This window comes from Scatophagus argus, chromosome 17 (genome assembly GCF_020382885.2).
Source record: "Scatophagus argus isolate fScaArg1 chromosome 17, fScaArg1.pri, whole genome shotgun sequence".
NCBI classification, from domain to species: Eukaryota; Metazoa; Chordata; class Actinopteri; family Scatophagidae; genus Scatophagus; species Scatophagus argus.
In genome coordinates this window covers 19,435,742-19,462,102 of record NC_058509.1, presented here as the reverse complement: position 1 = coordinate 19,462,102, position 26,361 = coordinate 19,435,742, and the positions used below count along the sequence as shown (strand labels likewise).

The window sequence follows — 26,361 nt, the reverse complement described above, 5'->3', positions numbered from 1 at the left end:
GTCTGGATGCTGGCTGGTTCAGAATGGAAAGTGAACGTGCTGCCTTTTTAATCAAAGTGGGTTTGAAGCCGCTAACTGAGGTCATAACAGCACAAAATAGAAAATCCATTTCACTCAGTTTTCAAGTTTTCTGTGTCCCTAAACTTGCGTCAACTTACACGTAATGCATAGTACGTCGACCCAGCCGTTTTAACTTATCAAAGACTACGGTGAAAACATGCAAGGTTTTAATGGTACACAAGTCCATGCTTCCTTTTCAGCGACTACAAGTCCAGCTAGTATGCTAGCATTAGCCGCGTAGCTCATCTGTCCTCACTTCAAATTAATCTAAAATAACCCCATAAAGCACAAATGACACCTGCCGGTGTCACACAGATTAAAACGCAAACATTCTGGTATTTCTTCCACAAATGACAAGGCAACGTGGTTGTAACACATCCGCTAGCTGCTGGAACCAGCAATCACAGTGGCTATCGTATCGACTACATCCCAGTCCCGTTCAAACAGACCCATAATCTGTGTTTTTGTACAACATTAGTTCAAAAATAATCAAGTTGTATATGTCGTTATTCTGTCCTTAAACGATGCTCTAAGTCAAAATCGCAGATGAAAGCAGACACATTGTGATTTTAATGGATTGAATTTTGTACAAAAGCATAGAAATACTCGCTTACATGATGGCGTACCAGCCGGAAAGAGAGAGGATACGTACCCAGCATGCCTTATGAAAACGGCAGTGACGCATTTCCTTTGTTATGCTCATGGGAAATGTAGTCTTCATTTTTTAAAATCCACTTTTGTTGATACGGTTGTGATGATTTCTAGAATTAAACACTTGCTGTCTTCACAATTCAAATTTATTTTCGATTTAAAAAGCAATTTCATGATAATATAATTATAGTCTAGAGACAAAATAGGTTGCATTAGTGTGAATCAAAGTGAATTATGGTCATTACTACAGACGTAACTGTCCAAATTTATAAACATACCGACTGTGTAGTTGTAGAGTTGTTCATCTGATTACACTCATACTGAATAATAATAATAATATCTATAATAATAATAACTGATGATTGATCTGTTAACTGTTAAACTGTGTAAAAACGATCACAACTTTATTAGTTATACTGAATCAACAATAACAGTACGCATCAACATAAATAACAGTGCGCACGTACATATTATGTCACATCTGTTATGTTACATTATTATGCAATATATTTTATGGCAAAAGATTGTTACAACATAAATCGTCTCCAGTTATTGTGCCTATGATAAACTCCGTCACTCGCGCAAGCGCAGTGGCAGAATGCGCCTTAGAGCGAGCAGAGCAGGATGGATGCTCTGGTTGTGACGCTGCATTTAAAAACTTGATGACAGCAAGATATCCACCTGATTCAAGTAAGGAGCTTTATTCGAATGTACCAAGACTTGATAAACAGAGGTTCGCAAGTCGATAATGGGTATTTTTTTTTACTTGTCGCAAAAGTAGTTGCTACAGCTTACCTGTTAGCTAGATAAGCTAAACAACAAAACGCTGTCATAGCGAGCCAACGATAAGAAGACTCACAGTTGTTATAGAGGACCACTCGTCCGTGTTAACGCTGTTATAGCATGTCTGACACGCGCGAGACGAGCTAAATAGCGTGACGTGTTGTGTTCATCCGCTGTAGGCTCGAAATGGGAAAAGGCTGTAAAGTTGTAGTGTGTGGCCAGGCAGCAGTTGGAAAAACTGCCATACTGGAACAGCTGCTGTACGGAAATCACTCTGTTGGTGAGTAATCTGAAGCATTTCTAACTGTGTATCATCCTTCTGTTTTCTGAATTTGTCGCCTTGTCTGTGTTTCCCAGGTTCGGAGTCCAACGAGACCCAAGAGGATGTGTATGTGGCCTCGGTGGAAACTGACCGCGGCGTGAAGGAACAGCTGAGACTTTATGACACCAAAGGTCTCCACGATGGACAAGACCTCCCCAAACACTACTACTCAGTGGCAGACGGCTTCGTACTCGTCTACAGCGTCGACAGCTTGGAGTCTTTCAAGAAGGTGGACATTCTGAAGAAAGAAATCGACAAGTCCAGAGATAAAAAAGAGGTGGGGACCGTTCACACTACGCTGTAAACACCATTCATATCACATATCCACACCACACAGAACAGCATTTAAAACATTTGATATATCCCATTTCACTCCCAACACTTACTGTATTTTCAGTTCAGTTTTAGCTGGTTTCTGTGTGTGACGTGCACACTGTTATTCACATGATTATATGATTAAGTGTGAACGAACAGAATTTGGATGTGAACGGGAATTGAAACAAAAGACAGATATGAAGAGGCCAGGCTTTCCAGTTAGAGAAAATGTATGTTGCTCTAAGTTATATGGGTCAGAAGTGTTTACTTGTAGGCCTTCACAATCAAGGATGTGTTAGCACAGGTAGAAAACCTATTGGCACGTATTGTTTTATAGCTTATACTCTATATGGACAGTTTTCTGTATAGTATGTAGAAAAGGCCATTCGATGGAGCCTGGTTAAATTACTTTTTAGCGGTAAATTTACACACATAGCGTTGGTGTGGATGAAAGTTGAAGTAGCTCATAATATGAGATACCTGCAGTTTATACAGGCAAAGTCCACTCATAAGGATATGTAGTGACTCGACTTATTTTCCACCCAAAGCTACTGCTGTTAATGATCACTCTGAATCTCTAAACGTACAAGTCTGAGGAATGTTCACACAAGGTCATTCAGCAGGCGTTAACATGTAGTAACGGTGAGCTTTCTCACCTTAAAACATTTGTCTCTTGTTCACCTGTTTCTGCTCAGAACTATCCACCACATGACCGACTGCTAAGTCTGGGAGGTTCTCTTCCTGGGATGTTAAACTTTGGGCTGTTTAAGGTCCAAAACCTATTTGTTGATCTTCCCTGTGATGTTGTGGTTTTATTTCATAGATAGTTATTTGTACTATGTTGACTTCAACAATCCAGTGATGATATACGGGGTGAAGGGGAATATTAAATCAAAATTATTATTGTATGGTTTTCTCTCTACAGTTAAGTGTAAAACTTTAAATCTTGAAAAAAAAAAAATATATATCCTTTGGTCTGTTATGCTCTCAGGTGACAGTCATAGTGCTGGGGAATAAGACAGACCTGCGGGAGCGTCGTCAGGTGGACCAGGAAGTGGCGCAGCAGTGGGCGCGAGGCGAGAAGGTGAAGCTGTGGGAGGTGAGCGTCAGCGAACGCAACTCCCTCATCGAACCCTTCACCCAGCTGACCAGCCGCCTCACACAGCCTCAGAGCAAGTCTGCCTTCCCTCTGCCTGGGCGCAAAAGCAAAGGCACCCCATCCAACGACATCTGAAGCTCTGAAGCCCCTCCCCCCCATTCCTCTCTGCCCCTATAGTAAGCTGCATTCACCTCATATGGGAATAACCTGCAGGACTGCCTGGATGGGCCTTTGGACTTTGGGTCCTTCTTTGTAAATATACTATTACATATAGCAATCACATAGTTTAGGGAACTCGTTTTGGGAAATCTGCTCATTTGGTGTCTTCCTGAGAGAGACAGAAATGACAAGATTGATTTCAGTGTGTTTGTACGGAACATCGTTAGCCTGGCGGAACATCGTCCGCCTAGCTTCGCACAAAGTGTAAAACGATGGCCACCAACACCTCTGTAGCTCTTTCATGAACAATGTATTTCTTGTTTGTTTCATTTGTACGCCAACAGATTTAGATTTCTGGGGTAGTGCTGGAACTACTTCCTGACAACCAACAGGTTATCTACCTGTCCAGTACTGCTGTGCATTGTCTCTGGCTGTAGTGCAGGTTGCCAGTTGCACTCCCTGTGCACAAGTTTTGATGTTGTTCTCTGTAGTGGCATAATGAGACCAACCCTGAAAAACTCACTCTAATGACCAGACACATCAAAGATGTGGTGGCTTTTAGAGGGTGGAACTTTTTCTTGGTGAACAACCCAGTGTATTGATCGTTTGCAGCTTTCCAAGGTCTGAACGTCCCAGTGAGATTGCCAGGTTTATTAAGCATCATGCCTTTGCAAAGACCTAAACAAATGTGGCTTAAAGCTGGAAAGAAGCACTGGGCAGATGGATAAGTTATTGTTATTTGTATTTTTGAACTTATAACAGAGGCGGCTTCACCAGTTTTCTGCCTCCAGTAATTATGCTAAGCTAGGCTAACTACGTCTCCAACCCCAGCTCTGACTCTGCATTAAACACACAGAGCTTCTCGATAAGCATATTCCCCAGTGGGTTAACTAATCCAATAATGATTTAAGTTGTAGTTCTTCTTCAACAGCAAACCATATCTATAGCCTCTCTTTTCTTAAGTGTGTGTGAAACACCTTTACTTCAATCTTTCTTTCTTCAGTCCATCTTAGGGCATGGGCAAGCACTTTAGTACCAAAGATTTGAGACAACACAAACACAGATCTTGTGGGATTTATTACTTGTGGGTATTATTCCAAGTTAAAAGTTCAGATATTTTCCAAGTCCATCTTATGTTCATATGGTACTTAATCACATGTCCGCATTTACATTATAGTTATTAGTTGTAGTCATTTCTTCTCTTAGGGCTGTGTATTAGCAAGAATCTGCCGTTACAGTATGTACCACAACGCCGCGCTTATGATTGAATTTATTGCAAGCAAGGTGATATATTGTGAGTTAGTGATAATGCGTTCGCCTCTTCCTGTCTCAGTTGACCTTGTTACTTTGAAGCAAAAGAGTGAAAAGGCTGAAGATTACAAGACTGCTTTCTGACTGTCTGGGCAGCCACAAATCTTTGCATGGAAAACAGTCACTGAAAGTCAGTTCAGTGTTTTTGAGAATCAATACAGCATTATAGAGGAACATCTCGAAATACTTAAATGTACTGATATTTTTTAATGATTACAGCATGATCATATACAGGCATGTGATGGTTGCACCAAGAAAGACTTGAGAAATCTGAAAATCTCCTTTGTGTAGGACCTGTGGTACCTACACTGTTATTTCCCATCTGATGTGAATGCAGCATGAATGGACTCAGCTAGCCTTCATCATGTCCATCAAGTCCATCTCATATTAAATATGGCCTGGCAGCAATAATATACACGGTACCTACTGCCTTTACATGTGATGTACGATTCCATGATGTCTGTCTGTCGTTAGCTGCACTCCTGTGTTGTCCAGCCTGTGTAATCCAATAGGGCTACAAGTTAAAGCTGTGTGTAAGCCTCTCTAACAGTAGAAATACCAGTGTTGAGACGAAATATTTATTTTGTAACTAATTTATTTTTGTCACTTTTAACGAGCCACATTCCTTGACTTTTGAAAACAGTGAAACAATGTGAAGGATGATCCGCACGGTTTTCTGTGTCCTTAATATTTCAGAGTAAGAGCATGTACGTGCTGCTAGTAGAACAGAGTCGGGATGATGAAGACTCTAATCATGCTAAATACTTAATAATTCTCTGCTCTGTAACTGTCTTAAGATGCACTGAATAAAATGTAGCCTCTTTATATTTAATCCTCTGTTAAAAAAAAAAAAAAAATTGTTTTTTTGGTGGTGTTTCTTAAAGATGATCGCGTGATGATAAAACAAAGTCGGACGCTTCAGTTGGTCATGTTTAATTCTTAAGGGAGAAACAGAACAGCTTTTTATCAGTACAGAACACAAATCACAACCAGTATTCATCCATATCTAAACATGTCTACATGTGGAAAACACCTTTTCAAAGAGTTTGGAAGGGGAAGCAAACACCAACTGGAACTTAATACATGTGAGAATTTACACTGACATAACTGACTGGGAATCATGCTGTGACACATTTCATCTAGCAGTTTAATATTTATGTCCATCTTCAAGCACAAGCTAAAAATTCAATGAGGAAACACTAAATGCATTATTGCCAGATTGGATTATAGTTGGGCCGCAGATAACTTAAAACAAACAAACAAAAAAAAACAATAAACAACAAAAAAGTCAGGAGTTAAGACTTCGATTCCAAGATAAAAATCCACCCGCCCCTCTACCTGCCCCGCCTCCCTCATCCCCTGGGAGCCCCCCCCCCCCAAATCCCCAAGTCGTCCAAGCAGCAGCTCCCGTGTGGTGATTATGTGGCGTAGCGTTTGGTCCACTGTTTGGCTATCCTGTCGTGTTCCGGTCTGTTTGTTGTGTACTGTGTGGCGATGCTTCCAACCAGAGGGTCAGCTGTCAAACAAAACACGGCATCAGTATTTCCTGGATTACTGCAGTTTAAAGACTTGGAACAGATTTTTGCGTTTCCATTTTTCAACCAAGTTGAGAAATTAATAGTAACATTAATAGTGAATGCATTGTAATTCATGTGTAACTTAATTAACACTGATTCTTTTAACAGTAAGGATTACGAACAATGTGGATTTACTCATGTACTGTACTGAAGTACAATTCTAAGGTACTTGTACTTTACTTGAGGATTTTCATTTTCTGCTATGTTATACTTCCTCTTACACTCCAATACATTTATTCAATAATGTCACCTACATTGCAGGATACATGCTGCATGAGATATTTATTTTTTAGCCAACAGAAAAAAACCCCACTAACACTAAAGAACACTAAAGAAAAAGCTCTGCTAGACACCTTTGAACCTTTGAACCTGACCTTACTAGTCAAAGTTGCAATACTTTCAAATAAAAAAAAAAAAACACAAAAAAAAAACATTTTTTATAAAAAAAAAGAACAAATGTATTTAACATTGGCACAAACAAGTCAGTCATTAGCGGTTTCTGTAAATCTATCAAGGCTTGTGTGTGTGTGTGTGTGTGTCGCAGCTCTCACCAGGGTTGCAGTCAGTGAGCAGGGAGCAGATGGACAGTAGGACCTTGGAGATGGTGAGGGCAGGACTCCAGTTGTCCTTCAGGATGTCCAGACAGATCACCCCCTGACTGTTGATGTTACAGTGGTAGATCCTCGTACGGAAAGTCACCTGGACACACACACACGAGTCAAGCCTGTATTCTGTATTCCACAAAGTTTTTAACTAGCCATTTTCTTTTCTTTTGTATGCTAAGCTCCATAGGAAAAAAACAAACACCAATTTTACAACGTCTCTTATCTTATCGTCACTCATGAACTTCGTAACGATGACAAAAGGACTCCTCAATACATTACATGTGTGCTGAAATCAAGAGTAGAGGCTAATGATTTGGAAAACATATCAGATCAAATTAATGAGGTGTGTATGTAGGGAGACATGTGATTCCAGAGAAAATTTGTACATTTTTTGAATGCAGTTTGGTGGCTCTATGAAGTATGATAAGTGAGTGAGCTCATATATTCCAGAGGCTCAGGGTAGTAAAACTGGAAGCACGGGCTTCATTCTAAAAGCACAAGGGTGCCCTCTAGTGGAAATTGCAAAAAATGACACCTTTGAAACAGCTATGTGTGGCATGATTTAATGAAAAGCTTTGTTGGATACTAACAACCATGCAGAATTCACCTTGGGTGGTTTGAAGGGGTAGTCTGGTGTGAAGGCGATGTCCAGGAAAAACACTCCTCCTTCGTACACGGAGCCCGGAGGGCCCAGGATGGTCGACCTCCACTCATAGATGTTGTCTCCTTTAGGCCCGGCGCTGTCAGGACACAGCAGTTGTTAAAAGCTTTGGACCAAGTCTTAGTCTCGCAGATTGAAGTATGTGCATGAGTCAGATAGATCAGTCAGAACACATACATAACACAAAATGAAGACACATCACTGCTCCTGGGTTTGATCTGAACATGCCCCAGTGTCAGGACAAAGACCGTAATCTGTGGACACTGTGGATTTATTGATCATGATAAAATCAATAGACTACACTGTTCTTTAAAACACAGACTCTGTGGACATTAAGGCAGTTGTCCATCAGCTCCCCTGCACTGAAACATTTACACTACATTACTGTAGTAATCACTGCTAATAAATAAAACAAATCTGAATGAAACTTTAGACACAGAGGACACTGATCGGTGAGTAATCGTTTGTGCTGTTGATTGGTAGTCACTGATGGAACATCCTGTAGTTATCATATCATGGTGGAGATGATGACAATGTTATTGTAGTAAGGAGGACTTTTAAGATTCTAAAACTGGACTAAATGTGGTGTAGAAGTGTTTTTGAATATCGGCCACATATACATGCTCTTAATGTGTTTTTACAGCATTTCAGCAGCTGTGTTTAAATTTACACACGTCTAAGAAGAAATGCTGTCGAGCATCATTTTTGAATGTAAAACAGACATCTGATCATTTACAGTCAGTGTGAATATTCATCTTATCCGTTTAATCCAGATTTGAGCATTCATTTGCTGCATGTTGTCCCTGTCAGGTTACAGCTGAACAAATCAAATGTAACACAGGCCTACAGCAGGACTTTATCATTCAGTAAAGAAATTACAGCTGGTAAATGGTGAGTGGGCTAGGTCAGTTAACTTATATAGATTTTTCTACATTACATACAGTGTATTAATATTAACAAAACTAAGTGTTTTCCATAATGACAGTGGTGCTGAATTCCCAACTGAACCTGATTAATAGGATTTTATAGGACAGAAGCATGAGACTCTCGACTGGTCTTTTGTTATTAACATTACAAAGATGCACACGCAGTGGGAGGGAAAAGAAGTCCATGTAAATCACAAGAGCCTGGATTCATTCACACACACACACACACACACACACACACACACACACACACACACACACACACACACACACACACACACACACACACACTGTGCTTTATTCACCTTAACTAACAAGACTCAGCTTAAGTTTAAATAGTCAGATCACTGAGGATAATCCTGGCTGTGTGTTTAGCTGCATTACCACTTTAATTCTGGTGCCAGCAGCTACAGCTCCATTAGGGATCCTGGTCAGGTTATTAATTCTTCACGACAGTATGGCAGAGCTCCAAAGAGCAAAAAAAAAAATCACATTATTTCTTATTATTTATCGGTCACACTCAGTGATCCCTCAACTTTTTGGCCTTCAAATCTCAGGTAAGGCAAGTCTCCACTGGAGTCAGTGTTGGTCTGGTAACATTCCTGCTGGGCAGTAATACCATCTAAATAAAGGATCCTGATAAAATGATAAGCTTTGGTCATATTTATTCAATACTGACAGATCTAACCGCCAAAACAAACTTGACAACAAAAGAGACTTTTACCTCTCTCTTCTCACACACGCTGACATTGAACACCTGTGTAACCTCTAGAGCAGAGATAAGGAAACAGGCTTCAGGCTATATAAGTCACACACTATGATCATTTCATCAAACAGCCAACAAACAGGCACAACACAAACTTGCAGAAATGTGACGTCTCAGGCCACTCTGTGCTCAGTAACCCGCTGCCCCTCTTAGTATGTGTCTGCTTTGTTCGACCATACAGAGCTCGTTAAGCTGTTAAATGCTCAAAGTGAAATTCATCAACTATTGTCCACAGATGAGGAAACAGTTGAGCAAGGTGACGAGATTACATAGAAAATACATTAAATATTAAGATAGTGTGCAACGTATTCCATCAGGTGGTGCCAACCAAGAGGAGAAACATGACGAATTTTTTCTATCGCCTGCAAAGGAACCATCCCAGTGACCACACCATTATTTTGATAAGTTTTAAATTACTGTAAATTTGCCTCCACTCACTAGTCAAGTTGGAGTTTACATCCAGACTCATGCAACATATGCAGTGACTGACAGAGAGCTCTGTCACGTGGACATTCTGTCTTCCATCTAGGTTAATGCACCTCCCTTCCAGACCAGACAACACTGCAGCCTGACAAAGTTTTAATCGTCGTCCTTAGTCTGCGTGCTGGATGCCCTCTTTCAGTCTCCCTCTCAAAATATGAAGATACCCACATCTCACACAGTTTCTTCGGCCTCCACACATGACTGAAATCTTCCAGTGCAGCCTGGACTGACTGTTAAGGTTTCAGATCCTACCACTGGTACACAGGCTGCTCCTTCACCTGATCCCTCAGGTATCGTGATTCTGATGTTATCTACTATGTACTGAGGCTTATTCCACAGCCCTTCTACAGACAGCCTGTCCACTCCCTATCAATCCCATTGTACCGAAACTCATCGAGGGAGCACTCACGAGGTAGTACTCAATGAACGGGAGTGAGTGAAGCTAAGTAGCTAAAATTAATATTAGCAGCTACTTCTGGACAAAAACGGCCACATTTTGTTTTAGTTTTTGCAAATATATTATCAATTATATATCAGGATTAAACAAACAAAAAAAAAACGCAGACCAATTGTTTTTCTTACAGGGCAGATGGTTTTGCCCATAAAGCGATAGCATTCTGCTAATGTATGCTGATTGATCGGTCAAAGATTCAAGACTAGCAACGTTACGTTACGGTAGGCTAACTTCAGTTGTCATTACATGAACAAAACCACAATAATATGGTTATGTGTATTACTGTCCTGCATGTTCCTAACAATAGCTCCATCAGACGTTAGCAGCGTGTTTACAACAAAACACAAACTTGCATGATGCCGCAAATACTTAAATAATAATACAGATAGGTATTTCATTGCAAAAAAGCACCAAAATCTAATCTGATGGAACTGTATTTATTGTCTCTACTGTTCATATCAAAAACAAAGAAAATTTGCAGAATTAGTTTTTTCTTTTTTGACACCAAAGAAGTTAAATTTTGGGGCTGCAGCTCCATAAGCCCCCATTCATTTTGGACTATCCCCTATATAACTGCAAGTGTAAGAGAGTGGGAGTTCTTCCTATATTAGAGTTTCTTTGCTTATTCTCATTGCAAGGGGTCCTCCCATGATGCACTGAGCTTCGGTCTCTTCCTCTCCCTCTCCTTCTGTACACATGTATGTATGTCCCATGAACGCATGTCACTGACTTGACTTCTCCGGAGTCTTTGTGCTTTCTCATCTCGCAGGTTCCCATGTATCGTGTTTGGACCTCCTGCTGCTCGACACCAACTGCTTTTATTAGTGTTAAGTCGTATTTCTAGTATTATTATTATTTTCACTATGACTATTACCATAACCTGTAATTCCAGTACTCTGGTGATACACATCTCTGTCTGTCTCCTCCAACCAAACCGGTCAAGGCAGATGGCCGTCCGCCTAGAGCTGGGGTCTGCTCTGAGGTTTCTGCCTTTCTTTTTCCTCTCCATTGTCACCAAGTGCTTATTCATGGGGGATTGTTGGGTCTTTCGCTACTAAAAACTAAATTAAAGTGGAAAGTCATGAGATAACTTCTGTTATGATTTGGCACAATATAAATAAATTAAATTGAATATTCTGCTGTTGCTCCACTTAAGACACTCAACATCTGCTAAATGACTGAAATGACTTTATAACTACCATTATTCTTATGCTTTGCAGTCAGAAATCTATTCCATGTGATCTTATAGGTAATTCATCAAAAACAATAGAGCGCAATCACCCGTGTGAGTCATTATGCCAACAGAGTGGGAAGTGATAAAAAGATCAACAGGACTTTATTTGCCTGCGGAGATAAAGCTGATGACTGCAGCCGCTTCATATGAGCCTTGATTCAACAGCAGCAGCACACTAAGTCAACAGCAGCCTCTGTTAGTGTGCATAATGCTGGAGATGTTTTAACATTAATGCTAACTGACTGCTTCATGGAGCACTTGAAACTACACTTTACAGTTTGCCATTTGATTTTTACACAAGTAAGGCTCTTAAAGCAGATCTGTGAGATAAAAATGAAAGACTTAAAGTGGAAGACTGAACATGCAAAATACAGTATACAGCTATATATTTAGACAATGAAATAATCTCAACATTTTAAATAAGTAAATACAAAACAATCCATTATTCAGACACAGTGAGAATATGCAGTTACCCAGGGCTTGTGTGAGTATTTCACTTGCATTTGCCCCCCAAAATAGATAATTGCAAACCAGATTAAAAAGTTAGGAGTATAGTGTGCTCCTAAGTAAAAATTACACCATACCGCTAATCTCTGCCAATCATTCAAAAATTTCTTATCCCACACTCCACAGCAGTGTTAAGTGATGAGGAGGTGAAACTGCACTGAGATGTATCAGAGGCTATAAGTTTGCATATCACTAGCTCCTGAATGGGGCAGTGTGTGATGTGTGTGAGGTGGTGTGAGTCAAAGAAAAATGTAAGAGAAGTGAAGCGAATGCGAGCAGAGCAGAGGAAGAAGTTAGCAGGGTCCTTGATGGGGTTTCAAGGAAGTTCCCAGCTAAAGGGAGAATCATTACAATCCATCCATAAGTAACACAAAGACAGACTGTTTGGGTCATGGGCTTCATTTTACTTTCCATGTTAAAAAATCTTGGGCTCTGTGGCCTAATCTCTATCAGTTAAAAGGGTGCTTCATGTCCTTGTATATTTATATTTATTTTGTTAGGCAATTGGGCTTATACTGGGACCGGGGAAACTAATTTCGTTCCACTCATGTTCTACGTGTGTGAAATGACAATAAAGCTCCTTGAATCCTTGAATCCTTGATGTAAAGAACTAGAAAACCACTGGTACAGGTTACAACGTGTCAATTAATAAATGCTTCAGGTTCTCAAGGCCAAGAAAATTCTCATCTGTTGTTTCCCAGCTGCTGGAAAAGTAAACAGGGAGGAAGAATCGACTTTGGCCCTGGAGGAAAACAAACATCTCACCCACCCCCCCTCATTTAAGAGCACATGTACTCCTTGAGAAAAAAAGTTAGCGTCAAGTCCTGATAATGAGTAGCTCCTGTATGCTGTCTGCTCTGAGTAAAGACAACAGAGGGAAAGGTCAGACAATAATCTCTCTTTCTGAAGCCCCGCTCTTTATCACGACTGAGAGCAGAGACGTATCCTCACAGGGAGGCAAGCATACAGGAAGGTACCACAGTCAGGATTCTGAACCTGTCTGCGATGCTTTTACGATCATTAGACTGCATTAACAGTACAAATCACCGCTAGGAGAGACACCGAAATTCATGTCCTTGTCCTCAGTGGGACCACCAAATATAAAACCTTTACAGTTACTGGCATATGAAATTGAGCAAACAAGTGGCCATCAAAAGAGTCCAGCTTCATAAGAGTGATTGCAGTAGCTCATACCTTACTTAGAGTTGTATTTAAATCCTCATTTCTCCCTGTAACATTTCCAACTGATTACAAAAAAAACAGAAAATGAAAATCTATAGAATTCTGAAGAATTTGGCAGAGCAATGCTTTTCTAGGTTTTCTACTCCCAGTAGTGAAAGTCTTCCAGCCATCAGGAAAAACAACATACCAGAATTTGGTGGTTCCAGTTCCCCAAAAATGAGGATTTGCCGCTTTCCCTTGTTTCAGATTGCAGTAAATTCAGTATTTTTGGTTTGGTACTGTTGGTAAGACAAAAGCAGCAATCAAAAGATGTCATCTTTGCCTCTGGGAAGTTCTGATGAACATATTTCACTATTTACTTGTGTTATGTAGATGAAACAAGAAAGAGGTGGGTGGCTTAATCAGTCAATAACAATAATAAATATCAATAACATCATGTAAGTTTAGGTTTCAAACTAGATAAAGAGTAGCAAATACTGTACTGTAACCTATTTCTTTGAGTCAAGCAAAAATTGATAGAATTCCCCCCCCCCCCCAAATGTTTTAAATTAGTTTTTTTTACGCCTCTAATTATAGCTTGAGATGAAAATAGAGTAAAGAAATAACATTTTGGGCAGTGATCAGAGCAGCCTTACATATGTAAATATACAAATTACCACCACCTCTTTGGCACACAGTGAACCTGAAGCTCCTGGGCCTTGGGGCACTTGCCAACTTAGCATAATGGATGATTCAGCTCTGGTAATCAGGAATCTGAGCTTAATTCGATGCAAAGAGTAGGCCTGAGTGATAAAAGATAGTACCAGTGATAGACTCAATAGCAAATAGCAAAAGCTTGATAGCTGTATTGAAAGCACTTGGCTCATAGTATGCTATGAGTGACGAAACCGGCAAACAGCCAATCATTTAAGAAGTGCATTGTTCAGTTGCACCATTCACGTGTGACACAAGAATAAAAAAAAACAACAAACAACAAACAACAAACAAACAAACAAAAAACAAGTGTAGAGGTGTGGTAATGAAGAGACTAGGTCATCGTGGACGGACCGACTTAGATGATTTGGACACTGCTTGCATTCAGCTATGTTAGCGTCATAACCTTCTCCAAACAATCAGTAGTTACAATATGAATATTTTCAAAGTCAATTCAAAAAAGCACAAAGAAGAGAAAGCCCAACAGATTTGCATGCCTTATACTTCTTTTTTCTATTTGAAAGCAGCTACAGAATGCCCTGGATTAAGTCTTTCAGTATAATGGGATCACACATGCATTTCATAAAATATAACAGCTTTAGTACTCAGTATACTGTCATATGCTACACCGTTAGCTCCAGTGCTACATGCTGACAAAATAAAAAAAAAATGGAGTAAAATAAAACTTGTCAGTCAAAAAAGGTGGACTATTAGAACTCTGAGAAACTCTTCAGCTCCAGTACCAGCACTGTACCAACAGACAGTCTTGTTTATCGTCACAGGGGGGAGGACGCAGTGGCCAAAAGGGGGACTGTGCATATAGCTCATCCCATAGTGGATAGATATATGGCCACTCAACTGAAACTTATCCAAATTGTCCATCAAATACAACTGTTATTCTTAATCTGGTGATTCTCTACAGCGAAACAATATCTACCTGTAACCCCCCCACCCACCCAATGATTTTTCCCCACTCAGCTTTATGAAATGTCCCGACTCCCAGCATGGGAGCTGCTAATACTTACATATATATGTATACATATATACATAAAAAACTTCCCTAAAACAAGACAAAAATATTTTTAATTGTTGGAAGTGCCACATTATCCAGATGTGAAAATAAGTGAAGGGTGACCCCCCCCGGTATAAAAAAATACCACAGGTCCCTTAGAGGAATGCACTTCATTTACACTGTGTTACCTGCATTCCTGCAAGGGAGTCCTGACATTCCAATATAATGATCACACCACAAGATCTCAGTCAGGACCCGCTGCTGTGCCAAGAATAGACACTGTATCATTTCCACTGAATCAACCAGACTGAGGTTTGTTTCGCCTGACAACAGAGGCGTCTCACATTCTCAGACGAGCCACGGGGAGAGCCCGGCCCCTTCTCCCCGCCTGCCTCCGACGCACACAAAGGCTATCCAGTACTTTGTATGAGGCAATAATATGCCATGCTATCACTGTTGTCATTCACTCCGATATCGGGGGAGGGGGAAGGGGGGGGCTTCTTCTGCGGCCTCTGTGTGTGCACATGCACTGCAAGAAGAACGCTGACATTTCAGCTGTTTCATTTTTTCTAAGCCTTTAACCTTTCAAACAGGCACGCTGCGGTTTACCCGAAACGGACTCCTGCGGCACAGCAGAGGAAAACAGTGGATGAATATGTTCAGTTAGCCTGGAGAATTCATCGGCAGCAGCCTTAGCAAGCTCCAACATGTTGACCATAAAAAGGTTCAATATGCAACATTTCACCCAAAAATACAGCATTTGTGTACATGAAAGTTGAGTGCTTGAATTCATACAGAATGGAAATTAATTTAATGAATGAGAGCTGGACAGAAGTATGCTGCTTAAAGCCCAGTGAGCATTAGCTGTCAAACATTAGCCATTTAAGCTATGTGTCCCTTTAGATCAGTCAACATTTGGGACGACATTCATGTTATTAGATTTCCTGCTAGCTTGTTAGTCTATCTTGCTAACATAGCCACCGACTCCCATTAGTTGTTACTTTTAGTGCATGTAGCGACAAACGGTCCAAACTACACCTGCTAATTGAAAACAACACTGTGGCTGAGGAAGACAACAACATTTTTTTTCCAAAGGATCCAAACAAAAGGGTCACAAATTGGGCAACTGAGTTGAAACGTGAAACAAAGAGCGATGAATTCTTGGATTGTCAACTGTTGTGTAAAAATATTCTGCCTGCCAATTAAGTTGGACCACAGTTGTGTCCCCCGGCAGCCACACAAACATGATCCACCAAGCAGTTCCCCCTCCTCCTTCTCCTCTTCTATCCTCTCCCCTCGTCAGATTAGCATACAGTTCATTATTTTATGTCACTAACTGTGTGTCCAGTTCTCCTCGTAGTCTTGTGTCTCTCCCTCCCTTTCTCTCTCTCTCTCTCTCTCTCTCTGTATCTTTCTGCAGGTATCTCTCCATCCAGATCTTCATGTTGAACTGTAGCCGGCTCTATGACCAACCCAATGTCTACTGTTGACATCTGCCTGTCATTCTACTGTGCACCGACTATCGGCGGGGTGGTTCTCCCTACGGGCCGAAATTCAACTGAATAGAATCGATAGGATAGTGGTTTTCAACAGCATACGAAAAATACATGAATGATACAGAATTTCATTATAATTTCATTATTATAATTTCAGTCTTGTGAAATGTTAAAATCATATTGAGGTGGTAAAAATGGGCTATACAAATAAATGGGCTATACACAGTTTGAGGGCTTTTCCTTCTCTTTCGCACAATGACAAGTTTGTGGCACAGTTAATATCTCTTCATGTTGTATTCCTTGAACAGCTGCATCTGGATATACTTTGCTGAGTGGCCAGTTGCATTGTCCGGACCTGCTCCATTCACACATGGGCTCAGTCGGACATGACACAGACTCTGTACTCGGGAGCTGGCAGGGTGAAGTGTGTTTAGTGTCCAGGCCCACTGAGTCAGACATTTGCATTCTCACATACAGCTCCTGCAGGTAATGTCTAGATTAGTCCAGGCCTCGTGAAAGATATTAATACAGATTAATATTTTCTCCCTCTGTACTGAGCAGGCTCTTGTTATCACTTACTCCGTGTCTCCATAAATCCATTTTTGGCACTGTTTGATGTTGTAGATCTTCATATACACACACTTCCATCAGCACACACTGGGCTTCATTTTCAATCACTACTATCTGGTTGCAATGATATTGTGATGACAAGGAGAAACACTGTAATAAGCTGCCTGACTGAGACAATATAATGACTCCACTCCACTTGAGTGCCGAAGAGACTCCATCCAACAGCACCACACACCCACCCCCACCCTCCCACCCTGCCAATTTAGTACAATGGCAATCAGCCCGTAAATGTTCTCTCAGTGCTTTATGAGAACGGAGCAGGATGATAGGTTTGTATTCCTCCACTCATATTCCAGTGTCACATTCCAGTCACATTGTATTCATTTTTAAGGCTGACTGATACCAACATCGTGACATCAGTAAGAAACGTATTCTGATATTAACACAAACAGTGCAGTCCAAATGCCATAAAAAATGAAAACACAAATAAGCTGTCGTGAATGACATCAGGCAGATCTTCATATGTGCCAAACAAAAACTTCAATTGATGTTTAAAGCCTCTCGGCAACATCTAGTGGCTGCAGAGACCCTTAAAGCCCAAGTAGAGAATAAATTGGCTGGGGATGGTTGCTCTTCTTAGAGCTTTACCAGTAACGTCTGTCCTGAGGGTGGCACTACAAGAAAAGTCATGGGGTCTTCAGTCTCTAAGTGATCATTTGTGCTCATGATCACGGCACATTTCATAGCAATTTTCCAATCAGAATTTGACATTTCTCTTGTACAACTGGTCATTTCGGTATGGTGGAGGCACTGCAGGTAATATCAGGATGTTACACACACAAATGAGATTGTATGCTTCTGCACATTCTGGTTAAAATTTTTGTCTGTCTAGACTCATATAGTACAATCACCTCAGTATCATCAAAATCAAAAAGCTTGTACTCGATTACAAAGCTTCAAATATGGACGCTGCTGCAAAGAAACTACAAATTCTAAAACATGGGTGCTTCACACACATCTTCAAACCCAGAAGCACAAAAGAGTTTTAAGGTGGATATCCAAGAACAGTGCCACCAATTCAGCATCTGACTAAATGCGAAATATGGTCACAATCTGCCCTTCTGTTCCTGAGATATGCTGTTGAATGTTAAATAATGGACAAAAAACTTTATGATTTCACAGCTGACCTTTGACCTTTTGGATATTAAATGTTAGCACTTCATACTTTTTTCTAATTTGTGTCAAATTTTGTCACAGTTGGCGCATGAAAAACTTGCTTCCTGACGTCACTATGAACACTGACCATCAAAATCTTATCATTTCATGTTTGACGTCCAAGTGAACATTTGTACTAAATATGAAGAGATTCCTTCAAGGCGTTTCTGAGATCATAAGAATAGGATGGACTGGCAATCCGAAAAACACAAAGCCCCCCCGTCTCCCCCGGCTAAGGTTTTTATTTCCCTACTAAATATTTTCATGATTAATCTTTTTGTTGATAAAATGTCAAAATCTGTGAAAAACACTCATTACAGTTTCCCAGAGCCCAAAGTGATGTCTTCAGATGGCTTCTTTAGTCAAATTAGTCTTTAGTCAACAGTCCAAAACCAAACAAACAAAGACAACGAAAAGCAGAAAATCCTGACATTTAGGCAGCAGCAGATGTTTGACTTTGCAATGCAAATGACTTTTTGTTAAAAACAAAAAAAAATCATTAAACTGATCATGAAAATCGTTGGCTGGCACATCATTTTCTTTCGATCAACTAATCAATGAAACAACTACTACAAGACTGTGCAGTTGCTGATGTGACACCTGTGCTTCCGTACTGTAGCCAACTGATTTTTGATGATTTTTCATTTTTCAATACCTTAAATTTGAGAAGCATTAACAGGTTATCATCTGTGCACATATTTTAGTTGGTGCCAAAAAGGTTGTGAGACTCTGCCTAACCTGTAGCTGACGGAAGATAAAAAGAAACGTCTACTTCCTCTTGCTGTCCAACTAAAGTCTGGCACACACGAGGGAAACTTCTTCAAACTTCCATCTTTGCAACAGCAGCAGCTCAGAGCTCAGCGCTGCTTTCCGAAGTAACGACGGTGTACAGGCCAGCCACTTCCTCTCCAGGGATGAGGCTTTTTATAGACATGAAGAAGCTGTTGAGAAAACCTCAGCAGTCTCAAACATGCAGGCTGGTGGGTAACACAATGCAGAGGTGTGTGTGTGTGTGTGTGTCTGCTGCTAATATCAGCGTCTGAACAAAGGGATCACATGCAGCTCAAAGAGATCAAGATCAACTGATCTCCAAGTGCTTCAGGCTAAAAATATTAATAACAGTGTTTAAGACACCTTATCTGTGAGACCATTCTTGGTACTAATTACCCCTCTGTAAACAGTGTCTAACTTTCATCAGCTGTCACGAGCCCCAACCCTGGAATGTCAGGAACTGTCTGACACCTGAAGGCAGCATCTTGGAGTAAACGACAGCAGGCAGAGAGAATGAAGTGTGAGCGTCAGGTAGCCGGCAACGAATAGAAGAGCAGTTCGAGAGGAAAAAAAAGGAATAACACACTGCGAATAAAAGACAACACGGGTGGGGTGAGGCAGGCCTGTGAAGTCTGCAGTTCACACTTGAGTGGCAATGAGGCAGCAGAAAAATAAGAGAGGGCCTACTCGGCACTCCCTGTGAGCAGCATAATTACATTTTGATAAATGACAGATGAAAGCCTTGTAGTGCTCATAAAACAAAGTTTGATGCGAGAGAGGCGCTGATCATAATGGAAAGAAGTCGGGATTTTCTTCATCAGTCAGTGTCCATTTTTAAGAGCGAGTGGGGCCCGAAACATCCTCAAGAGAAATGAGACGACAGCCAACTGACTCATCGATGTGTAATCCATTAAACGGCATCTGCAAGGCATAGCCGGCCGGCTCCATTCATACCCTAATGAGCAGATTCTGTGCTAAATGAAGCAGAAAGAACCAAAATCCACCAAAAATCCGCATTCTACACACAGGTTTTTTTTTTTTTTTAACCAAGTGGAAGAGAGCAAAATGAAGAGATGCAAGCTGGTGCTGAGAAGACAGAAATCACTCAGGGTGCGGTCACACCACACGTTTGGAGATCTCGACTCTGAAGCACTTCCTCCTGCAGTTCATCAAAGCAGGTGAGAACGGCGTTTCTTCAGCTTAGGTGTCAGTGTGTAAGAGAACTCCAGCACAGCTCGTTCAGAGCGAGGATGACGCCGACATTTACTTAACAAAACACAACATCCTCACAAGAACTGCGGATGCTGGACTTCAGCCACGGGCCCCATTGGTTCCTATGAAAAGCTCAGTCCTTATCTGGAAAAGATATGCCCATTTAGCACAGCCAAGGAAAAGCACATTTGTTGAGAAATTGTTTATCCACCGTTGATTAATCCAAAATGTATTCACGCCTCAACTTTTGATCCCTGAACAATAAGAAAAGACAGTGACAGACAGGCCTAGTAGTCACCCTTCTTGATCATTTTATTGTTAAAGGGTGTGGTTTTGCACTGAATCTCAGGTATGTAAAAAATGAACAGCTTTAAAAAGGAAATGTGAGGGCAGTCACAATATCAGATTTTCCCTGCACCATCATCGTTAGCCAAAAGAATTCACAACGATACTATCTTTAGAACATTTGGGGGGAGAAAAAAAAAGACAGAAAATAATGCTATCAGTCAAATTCATCATTAACTTTGTTACCAACATCTAATGGAGTAAACCAAAAACACAAGTGGAGGGAGAAGGGTGGAGAGTCGTAACTGTAACTGAAGGCTGACTGGTTTGGCCTAAAATTTCTATCACTGTATAATCTGAAGTACAGATAGTAAGAGTACGCACCACGGTTTGTTTGTTTGTCTTAACATTTCTAAGTAAATGCTGCTGTGGGAGTAAAGCACTGGTATGACAACAGCATGGGAGCACTTACTGTACACTTAGCTGTATTACTAGGTCATATTTCACACTGTACACAGCAGTGTCTCAAGTTGACTGCTAGATGAAAAAATCCACCAGCCAAGATGATTTCTTACCAGCCAAAATGTATGCACTGGGTATGACTTTATTCGAAAATACTGCAGTAAAACAACCTGAATATCATCTGAGGTGTATGTGGGAACTATTGAGCAAGAATTATTGGGGATCTACTGACAACAATATATATATATATATTTAGATCTAATATACAAGTAAGCAGGAATACAAACATCCAGTCATCAAACTGTTTCCTCATATGCAATAAGAAACTGTTTCCTCACATACAAAACACAAATCTCACGGCTGCAATCCTGCATTCATCAACCCTTCGTCTCACTAAGCCATAGGAGCCTCCTGCAGCCTTCATCCGGGATGTTTGTGGCCATGGTTACAAAGAAAATGTTCTTAAAGTTGAGATTTATGACTCACACACACGCACACACACACGTTGGTCTTTATATAGTTGTGAGGGGCCTCACTGATACAATGCATTCACCAGATCCTAACGATCACAACTAAGAGCCTGATCTGAAGCTAATTGGAACATGAACGCCAAGTCTCAGCCTTCAAACAATCCTTTGAAGTTGTAAAGACAGGCCAAAATGTCCTCACAACACTTGTGTAAAGCACACAAAGATGGCAACACACACACACACACACACACACACACACACACACACAGACTGAGGAATGCTGCTCCTGTGTGACCAGGGTTCATAGTCTAAATGCTTGTTTTGGGTCTCGGCTTTGTAACTCGTGGTTTTCGAGCTCGCTGCCATGCATTGCAGCTCGCCTTTATGGTGTCCACATCACGACTGGCAGCTTCCGACACACACCTCGCCAGCTTCACAGCCCGCGGTCAACACACCTGACAGTGCTTCACAATACCTGAGCCGTTAGAGGTGGTCTTCCTCAACATTCTCTCTTCAGCTCCCGGCTCTGCACTGGATCCTTACAACCTTGTCAATACAACATTGCAACAATGCAATCAATGGAATTCGTTGAACCCCGATATACATAACAAACAGAGAGAATCAGCTGTGCGGCTCAGATGTATTGTGCAGTGATAGCAGACTGACAGAGTCGCTCCAACACGTGGAGCACACGGTGATAAGTCACTTTCAGAGCGTGTGCCGAAACCTGCCGGGCTTGTTTGAAAGACAGGTCAAACAGACTGAATTTGTCAAACAAGAAAGCTGTTCATAGGTATGAGGTTTGTTTTCTAGGCATGCTAACCAAGGCCTGAAAATGTCAACAAGGCGAGGACCTCGGCATAGCGCCGCTGCTTGCGCCATCATCTCTCAACTAGTGCTGAACAATCAACAATTTGATTTTAATATCTAATTTCCAGGCTAATACCGCATGTATTTCAGGTCTGTACGTGCCGTCAGCACCAGACACAGTCACAGATGTTAACAGCGTCAGGGCTGCCAGGCTGGCAACAGGGGACCAGCTTTTGGTTGCAGGAACTCAAAATATGGTTGTCATTTTTGGCTCCGTTTGAGTAATTGAGAAACAATGAGGTTATATATTAGCTAATAATGAAAGTATGACAAAAAATAGGTTATTACAGTAACTGACCACAGTCGTTTGCAGTTTGTTCTTTCCTGAACACGCTGAACGACTGGCAGCTTCAGCCTCATAGTGTCAGTGAGCTGCCTGCTCGTGTCGCTTCAAGCTCCAGCGCTCGTCCGGCCCTGTGGCTCTGTATGATGTTTAAGCTAGTGAACCTGACGTGTTGCTGCTTACTGACTGTGTTGGGCACGCTTTGCAGTAGAATTTGCTTTCTTGCTCAAAGATATCATGACACTTCACTTCCCCAAGACTTCACAGATTTCCTTTTTGTTTTTTGTTCAGGTTCATCTGGCCAGGGGAACGAAACGGTCTGCACATTTGTTACATCAGTCGAACATTTGACCCCACGGTCAAAAAAACTTAGTTAGCTTCTCCGTTGTCTCTAAAATTGACGCCTGTGCACAAGCAAGCAAAAGCCCTGCTTCTACATGAACAGAATAACGTAAAACGATTCAGGTGCTTGTCGTTGAGGTTCCTTCCAGAATTCAATACACAAAGTGATCTTTTCAGTATACGTGGTTAATTTGCTGTAGAAACATTTATCAGTTTAGCTCATGTCAATGTTGGATTATTAGATATTACATCCTTGTTATACTTGTTAAGCTAACATTAGCCTCACAGACTGACAGGACATGCTGGGGTCCACATTCGGAGTCCTTAAAGGAGTCTAAACGTTCAACATTAAGCCGTCTTGTCATTTGTACTCTTCAGCAATTACCAAGTCGTCTACCTGACCCGAGGCGATCAGCTCGGGTGTTTATACAGAGCCAGACCGCTCTTCTACAACAAAACTCCCTTTGGCCTAGTGTGAACAGTGCAGACACCAGCGCGCTGAGGGCAGCTTAGCAAGACAACAGGCAAGAGTTTCCTTGTTGTTTAGACCGGTTCACAAAATGAATGCTAATTAGCTCCAGCTGGGTAAATCCAACAGCTACAGTTGTCATTATAACCAGCAAAAGCATCTATTCACCTCCTACAGCTTGTTAAGACACTGCAGGTGTTGGCGCAGGTGTTATTTGCACCACCACAACTCAGGTAGTGGTGGTGCAAATACCACGACCTGACTTTTACACCACCTTCCTTTAAGAATTGTGAACATGTGCTCAACCAAATGTTTTTTTTGTTTTTTTAATTAAAAAAAAAAAAAAGAAGCAACCAAATATGTCAATGTTTATTAAAAGCAAAGCAGCTGTGTGAGAACCTTCCCCTTCACAAATGGCCAAATGTTCATTTAAATCAAATCTGGTATGATCTCTTCATGAAAGTAAACCAGACTATGAATCTGACCAGACTTTCAATGTCAGCTTTCCTTTTTCAGTCAGCATCAACACAGCATTCAGGCAGGTCGAACTCTCAGGCCTAATAATAATATTCCATTGAAGTGTGAAAAGAGCCCTATCAAACAAAGAGATGACCTTAAAGTACGTTTCTCTAAACAAGCAACATGCTGGAAAGTCTAAAGACCTGAAAGCACGCTGATCTGCAGCCATTTGAGGCAGACTATTCACTCTCTCATTACCTTGATGGTCTTAGTCTCTGACTAGACAATGACTAGACATGCAAGGCAGTGAAGCAGAAAGTTCTGTTCCCATTCCGGGGCTTTTTAACTTTCACATTCAACGAGCCCACGTGAAGGACTACATGCACTAATTTCTTAAAACAGACTACACGTCCTCATTAAAATAAACAACCACACCGTCACAGAGAGACACACACACGCACACATCGATGACCCAGATGTTTCCACTGACATATTAATAAGCCTCCATTAAACGATGCCACGCACTCGTTCACTTACCTGCAATTCGGTGGTGGGTCCAGTGTAATGTCAGCCAATTCTTTCTGAATTCTGCAAGAGCAAATAAGAGCCGTGCAATCAAAAGTTAAGCTCGGATCAAATACTGTAAGTCCAAACTCAAAGCCTTGACAGAAAGCAGAGGAGGCCTGATGGAAATAAGAAAATAACTTGATTCTGTGTCAAACTAAAACCTTCAAGTGTCACTGAACAGCTCCTTATGAGAAAAAAAATGACAAAAAATAAGCTTTCAGTCACTGCAATGTTGTACAATGTTAGAAACTAGTCTTGGACCGGTGATCTCGAGTCCTTTCAATCTTCACCTGGACCTCAGCTCAAGTTGTAAGTAAGATAAACTCCTCACTTGTTTTCAGCTGTTGGAGAAAGTGATAAATACTCCCTAAAGGGACTGAACTTCAGTCCTGGGATTAAGTGGCAGCACATTAAGGATAAAAAGCAGCTGTAAAACTTTAAACCAAATACCAAGGAGTGGAAACTACAATGTGGAGTCCGTCATTATAGAGTATGGGGCTCTCATCCCAAACGCCAGCTATAAGTAAGCTCACCTTTTAGCACTAGTAGAGAGGAGTTTGGAGGTCTTGCTCATGCTGGCTTTGCTTTCTCGTTTCTTTGAAGGGGTCAAGTCCTGCTGCTGCTGCTGCTGATGATGATGATGATGAGTGGAGGATGAAGAGGAGGAAGAGCTGGTGCTGGCACGGGAATCTTCATCCGACATACCGAGCCTGGGGAACGAACAGGAACACAAGATTTAAAAATGGACACCAAGCCAAACCACACAGACCCAAAAAGAAAAAACAAACCATCTTTACCAACCCAATTTCAAAAATCTAACTTTTAAGTGCAGGAGCCTTGCTAAAGGACAAATGATTACAGCCTGTTTGAGATCTTAAAAAAAAGTTGGCATTCATACAATACACCAATTCCTCAAATAAATCGCAGGCACTCCCACTGTCTTTTTCTCGTCAAGATTGCTTCATTGACTTCTGTAAACCAAAATAACTTGGCTCTTATTTAAACTGCACAGCTGTGTGGTGGTACACCTCTAGAACGAATTTAACAGAGGACCCATACAATTCGTTTCCAATCTCGCGCGATGTTTCATTAAGTGGAAACTCGTCCCGATAAGCGAGTAAACTTTAAATTGAAACATTTTCTAAGGGAATCTTGCAGTCTTCTCCATACGTAAATAACGATGCTATAGATTCCAACTATGAATCCCACGGTCACTGACTCCACAAACGCTTCCGTCGTTTCAAGTACCAGGCCTGGACTGAAATGTTGACCCGAGTTCGGTGGATCCATCAGTTTAAATCGTCACTGTGCGCTTGTTATTGAGGAACTTATCGTGTCTGTCGGAGAAGCATTTTCCTCTTTCATAACGCTGAATTCTGACCTCGGCTAATGTTTGCAGTCGGGCGTTATTTTTAGCCCTTGTGGGGCTGCGACAAAGGAAATCATTTGGTGAAATAGTTCGGCTAAAGGCCTAGTTCTGCTTCATACCACTTAGCGATAACGTTACGCGACACACAAGACCTCTGCTCTCGAATGAGTCGAATAGGTCAGAATGGAAAAGCAGAAATACATCGACGGGGCGATGTCGCAGTCGGCAGGGAGCCCCAGCACTACACCTCAACACTACACCTCAACAATCTCCAGGCGAATGAAACTTTCACGTAAAGAAGTCAGCGCGGTTCTACGGCGCTGTCAAGCTCTATCTAAGGCATTTAAACCAAATTACGACATTCAAAACAAATACATCACGCCGTTCACTTGAAGGTTTTCCTCGCATTTTTAAAGCTATATCCGTCGACATGCAGCTGATCTCAGTGCAGCCAGTCACAGGATGGCTCGACTCCTAAATTCTCCTTTATCGATAAACGGACACATTTGTAGTCCCAACACCTCCTGAAAGACACACGTTACATAAACTGTCACAATATAATGCGTTGTAATATAAATATTTAGCACCTGATACCTTTCTTTGTGTGTGTGCACAGCCTATGTGTGTGTGTGCCTCCGCCGCCTGGACGCACCAGTGTCAAAAAACCTACAATAGAGACGAAATAAACTTCCGGTCATCATCTTAAAAAAATTAAAGCACA

At 41.2% G+C, this 26,361-nt stretch overlaps 2 protein-coding genes across 4 annotated transcripts; one reads left to right on the top strand and one right to left on the bottom strand.

Annotated features, from left to right (window-relative positions):
* The first annotated feature begins 1,269 nt into the window (after positions 1–1,269).
* nkiras1 (NFKB inhibitor interacting Ras-like 1) lies at positions 1,270–5,618 on the top strand. 2 transcript variants are annotated; one of them, XM_046418289.1, is made up of 4 exons: positions 1,270–1,401; positions 1,674–1,774; positions 1,852–2,093; positions 3,123–5,618. In XM_046418289.1, the coding sequence occupies exons 2-4, from the start codon at positions 1,681–1,683 to the stop codon at positions 3,363–3,365; spliced, it is 579 nt and encodes a 192-aa protein (XP_046274245.1). In that variant the 5' UTR covers positions 1,270–1,401; positions 1,674–1,680; the 3' UTR covers positions 3,366–5,618. The 2 variants fall into 2 exon arrangements, with proteins under 2 accessions (XP_046274245.1, XP_046274244.1); XM_046418288.1 differs by lacking the exon at positions 1,674–1,774 and having other exon boundaries at positions 1,275–1,401.
* On the bottom strand, positions 5,618–26,361 carry ube2e1 (ubiquitin-conjugating enzyme E2E 1). Of its 2 annotated transcripts, none has more exons than XM_046418290.1 (6): positions 26,235–26,361; positions 24,805–24,981; positions 24,242–24,292; positions 7,490–7,622; positions 6,829–6,976; positions 5,618–6,216 (listed from the first exon to the last, which is right to left on the bottom strand). In XM_046418290.1, exons 2-6 carry the CDS (start codon positions 24,972–24,974, stop codon positions 6,119–6,121), a joined length of 600 nt encoding a protein of 199 aa, XP_046274246.1. In that variant the 5' UTR covers positions 24,975–24,981; positions 26,235–26,361; the 3' UTR covers positions 5,618–6,118. The 2 variants fall into 2 exon arrangements, with proteins under 2 accessions (XP_046274246.1, XP_046274247.1); XM_046418291.1 differs by having other exon boundaries at positions 26,228–26,296.

Bases quoted from the DNA above. Each gene is read 5' to 3' on its own strand.
- nkiras1 (XM_046418289.1), top strand. From the start codon at position 1,681: ATGGGAAAAGGCTGTAAAGTTGTAGTGTGTGGCCAGGCAGCAGTTGGA. The intron at 1,775-1,851 runs GTGAGTAATCTG...TGTGTTTCCCAG, and splicing joins GTACGGAAATCACTCTGTTG to GTTCGGAGTCCAACGAGACC. The intron at 2,094-3,122 runs GTGGGGACCGTT...TTATGCTCTCAG, and splicing joins AGTCCAGAGATAAAAAAGAG to GTGACAGTCATAGTGCTGGG.
- ube2e1 (XM_046418290.1), bottom strand. From the start codon at position 24,974: ATGTCGGATGAAGATTCCCGTGCCAGCACCAGCTCTTCCTCCTCTTCA. The intron at 24,293-24,804 runs GTGAGCTTACTT...TTGCTCTTGCAG, and splicing joins CTCTCTACTAGTGCTAAAAG to AATTCAGAAAGAATTGGCTG. The intron at 6,977-7,489 runs GTGAATTCTGCA...GTGTGTGTCCAG, and splicing joins ACCCCTTCAAACCACCCAAG to GTGACTTTCCGTACGAGGAT.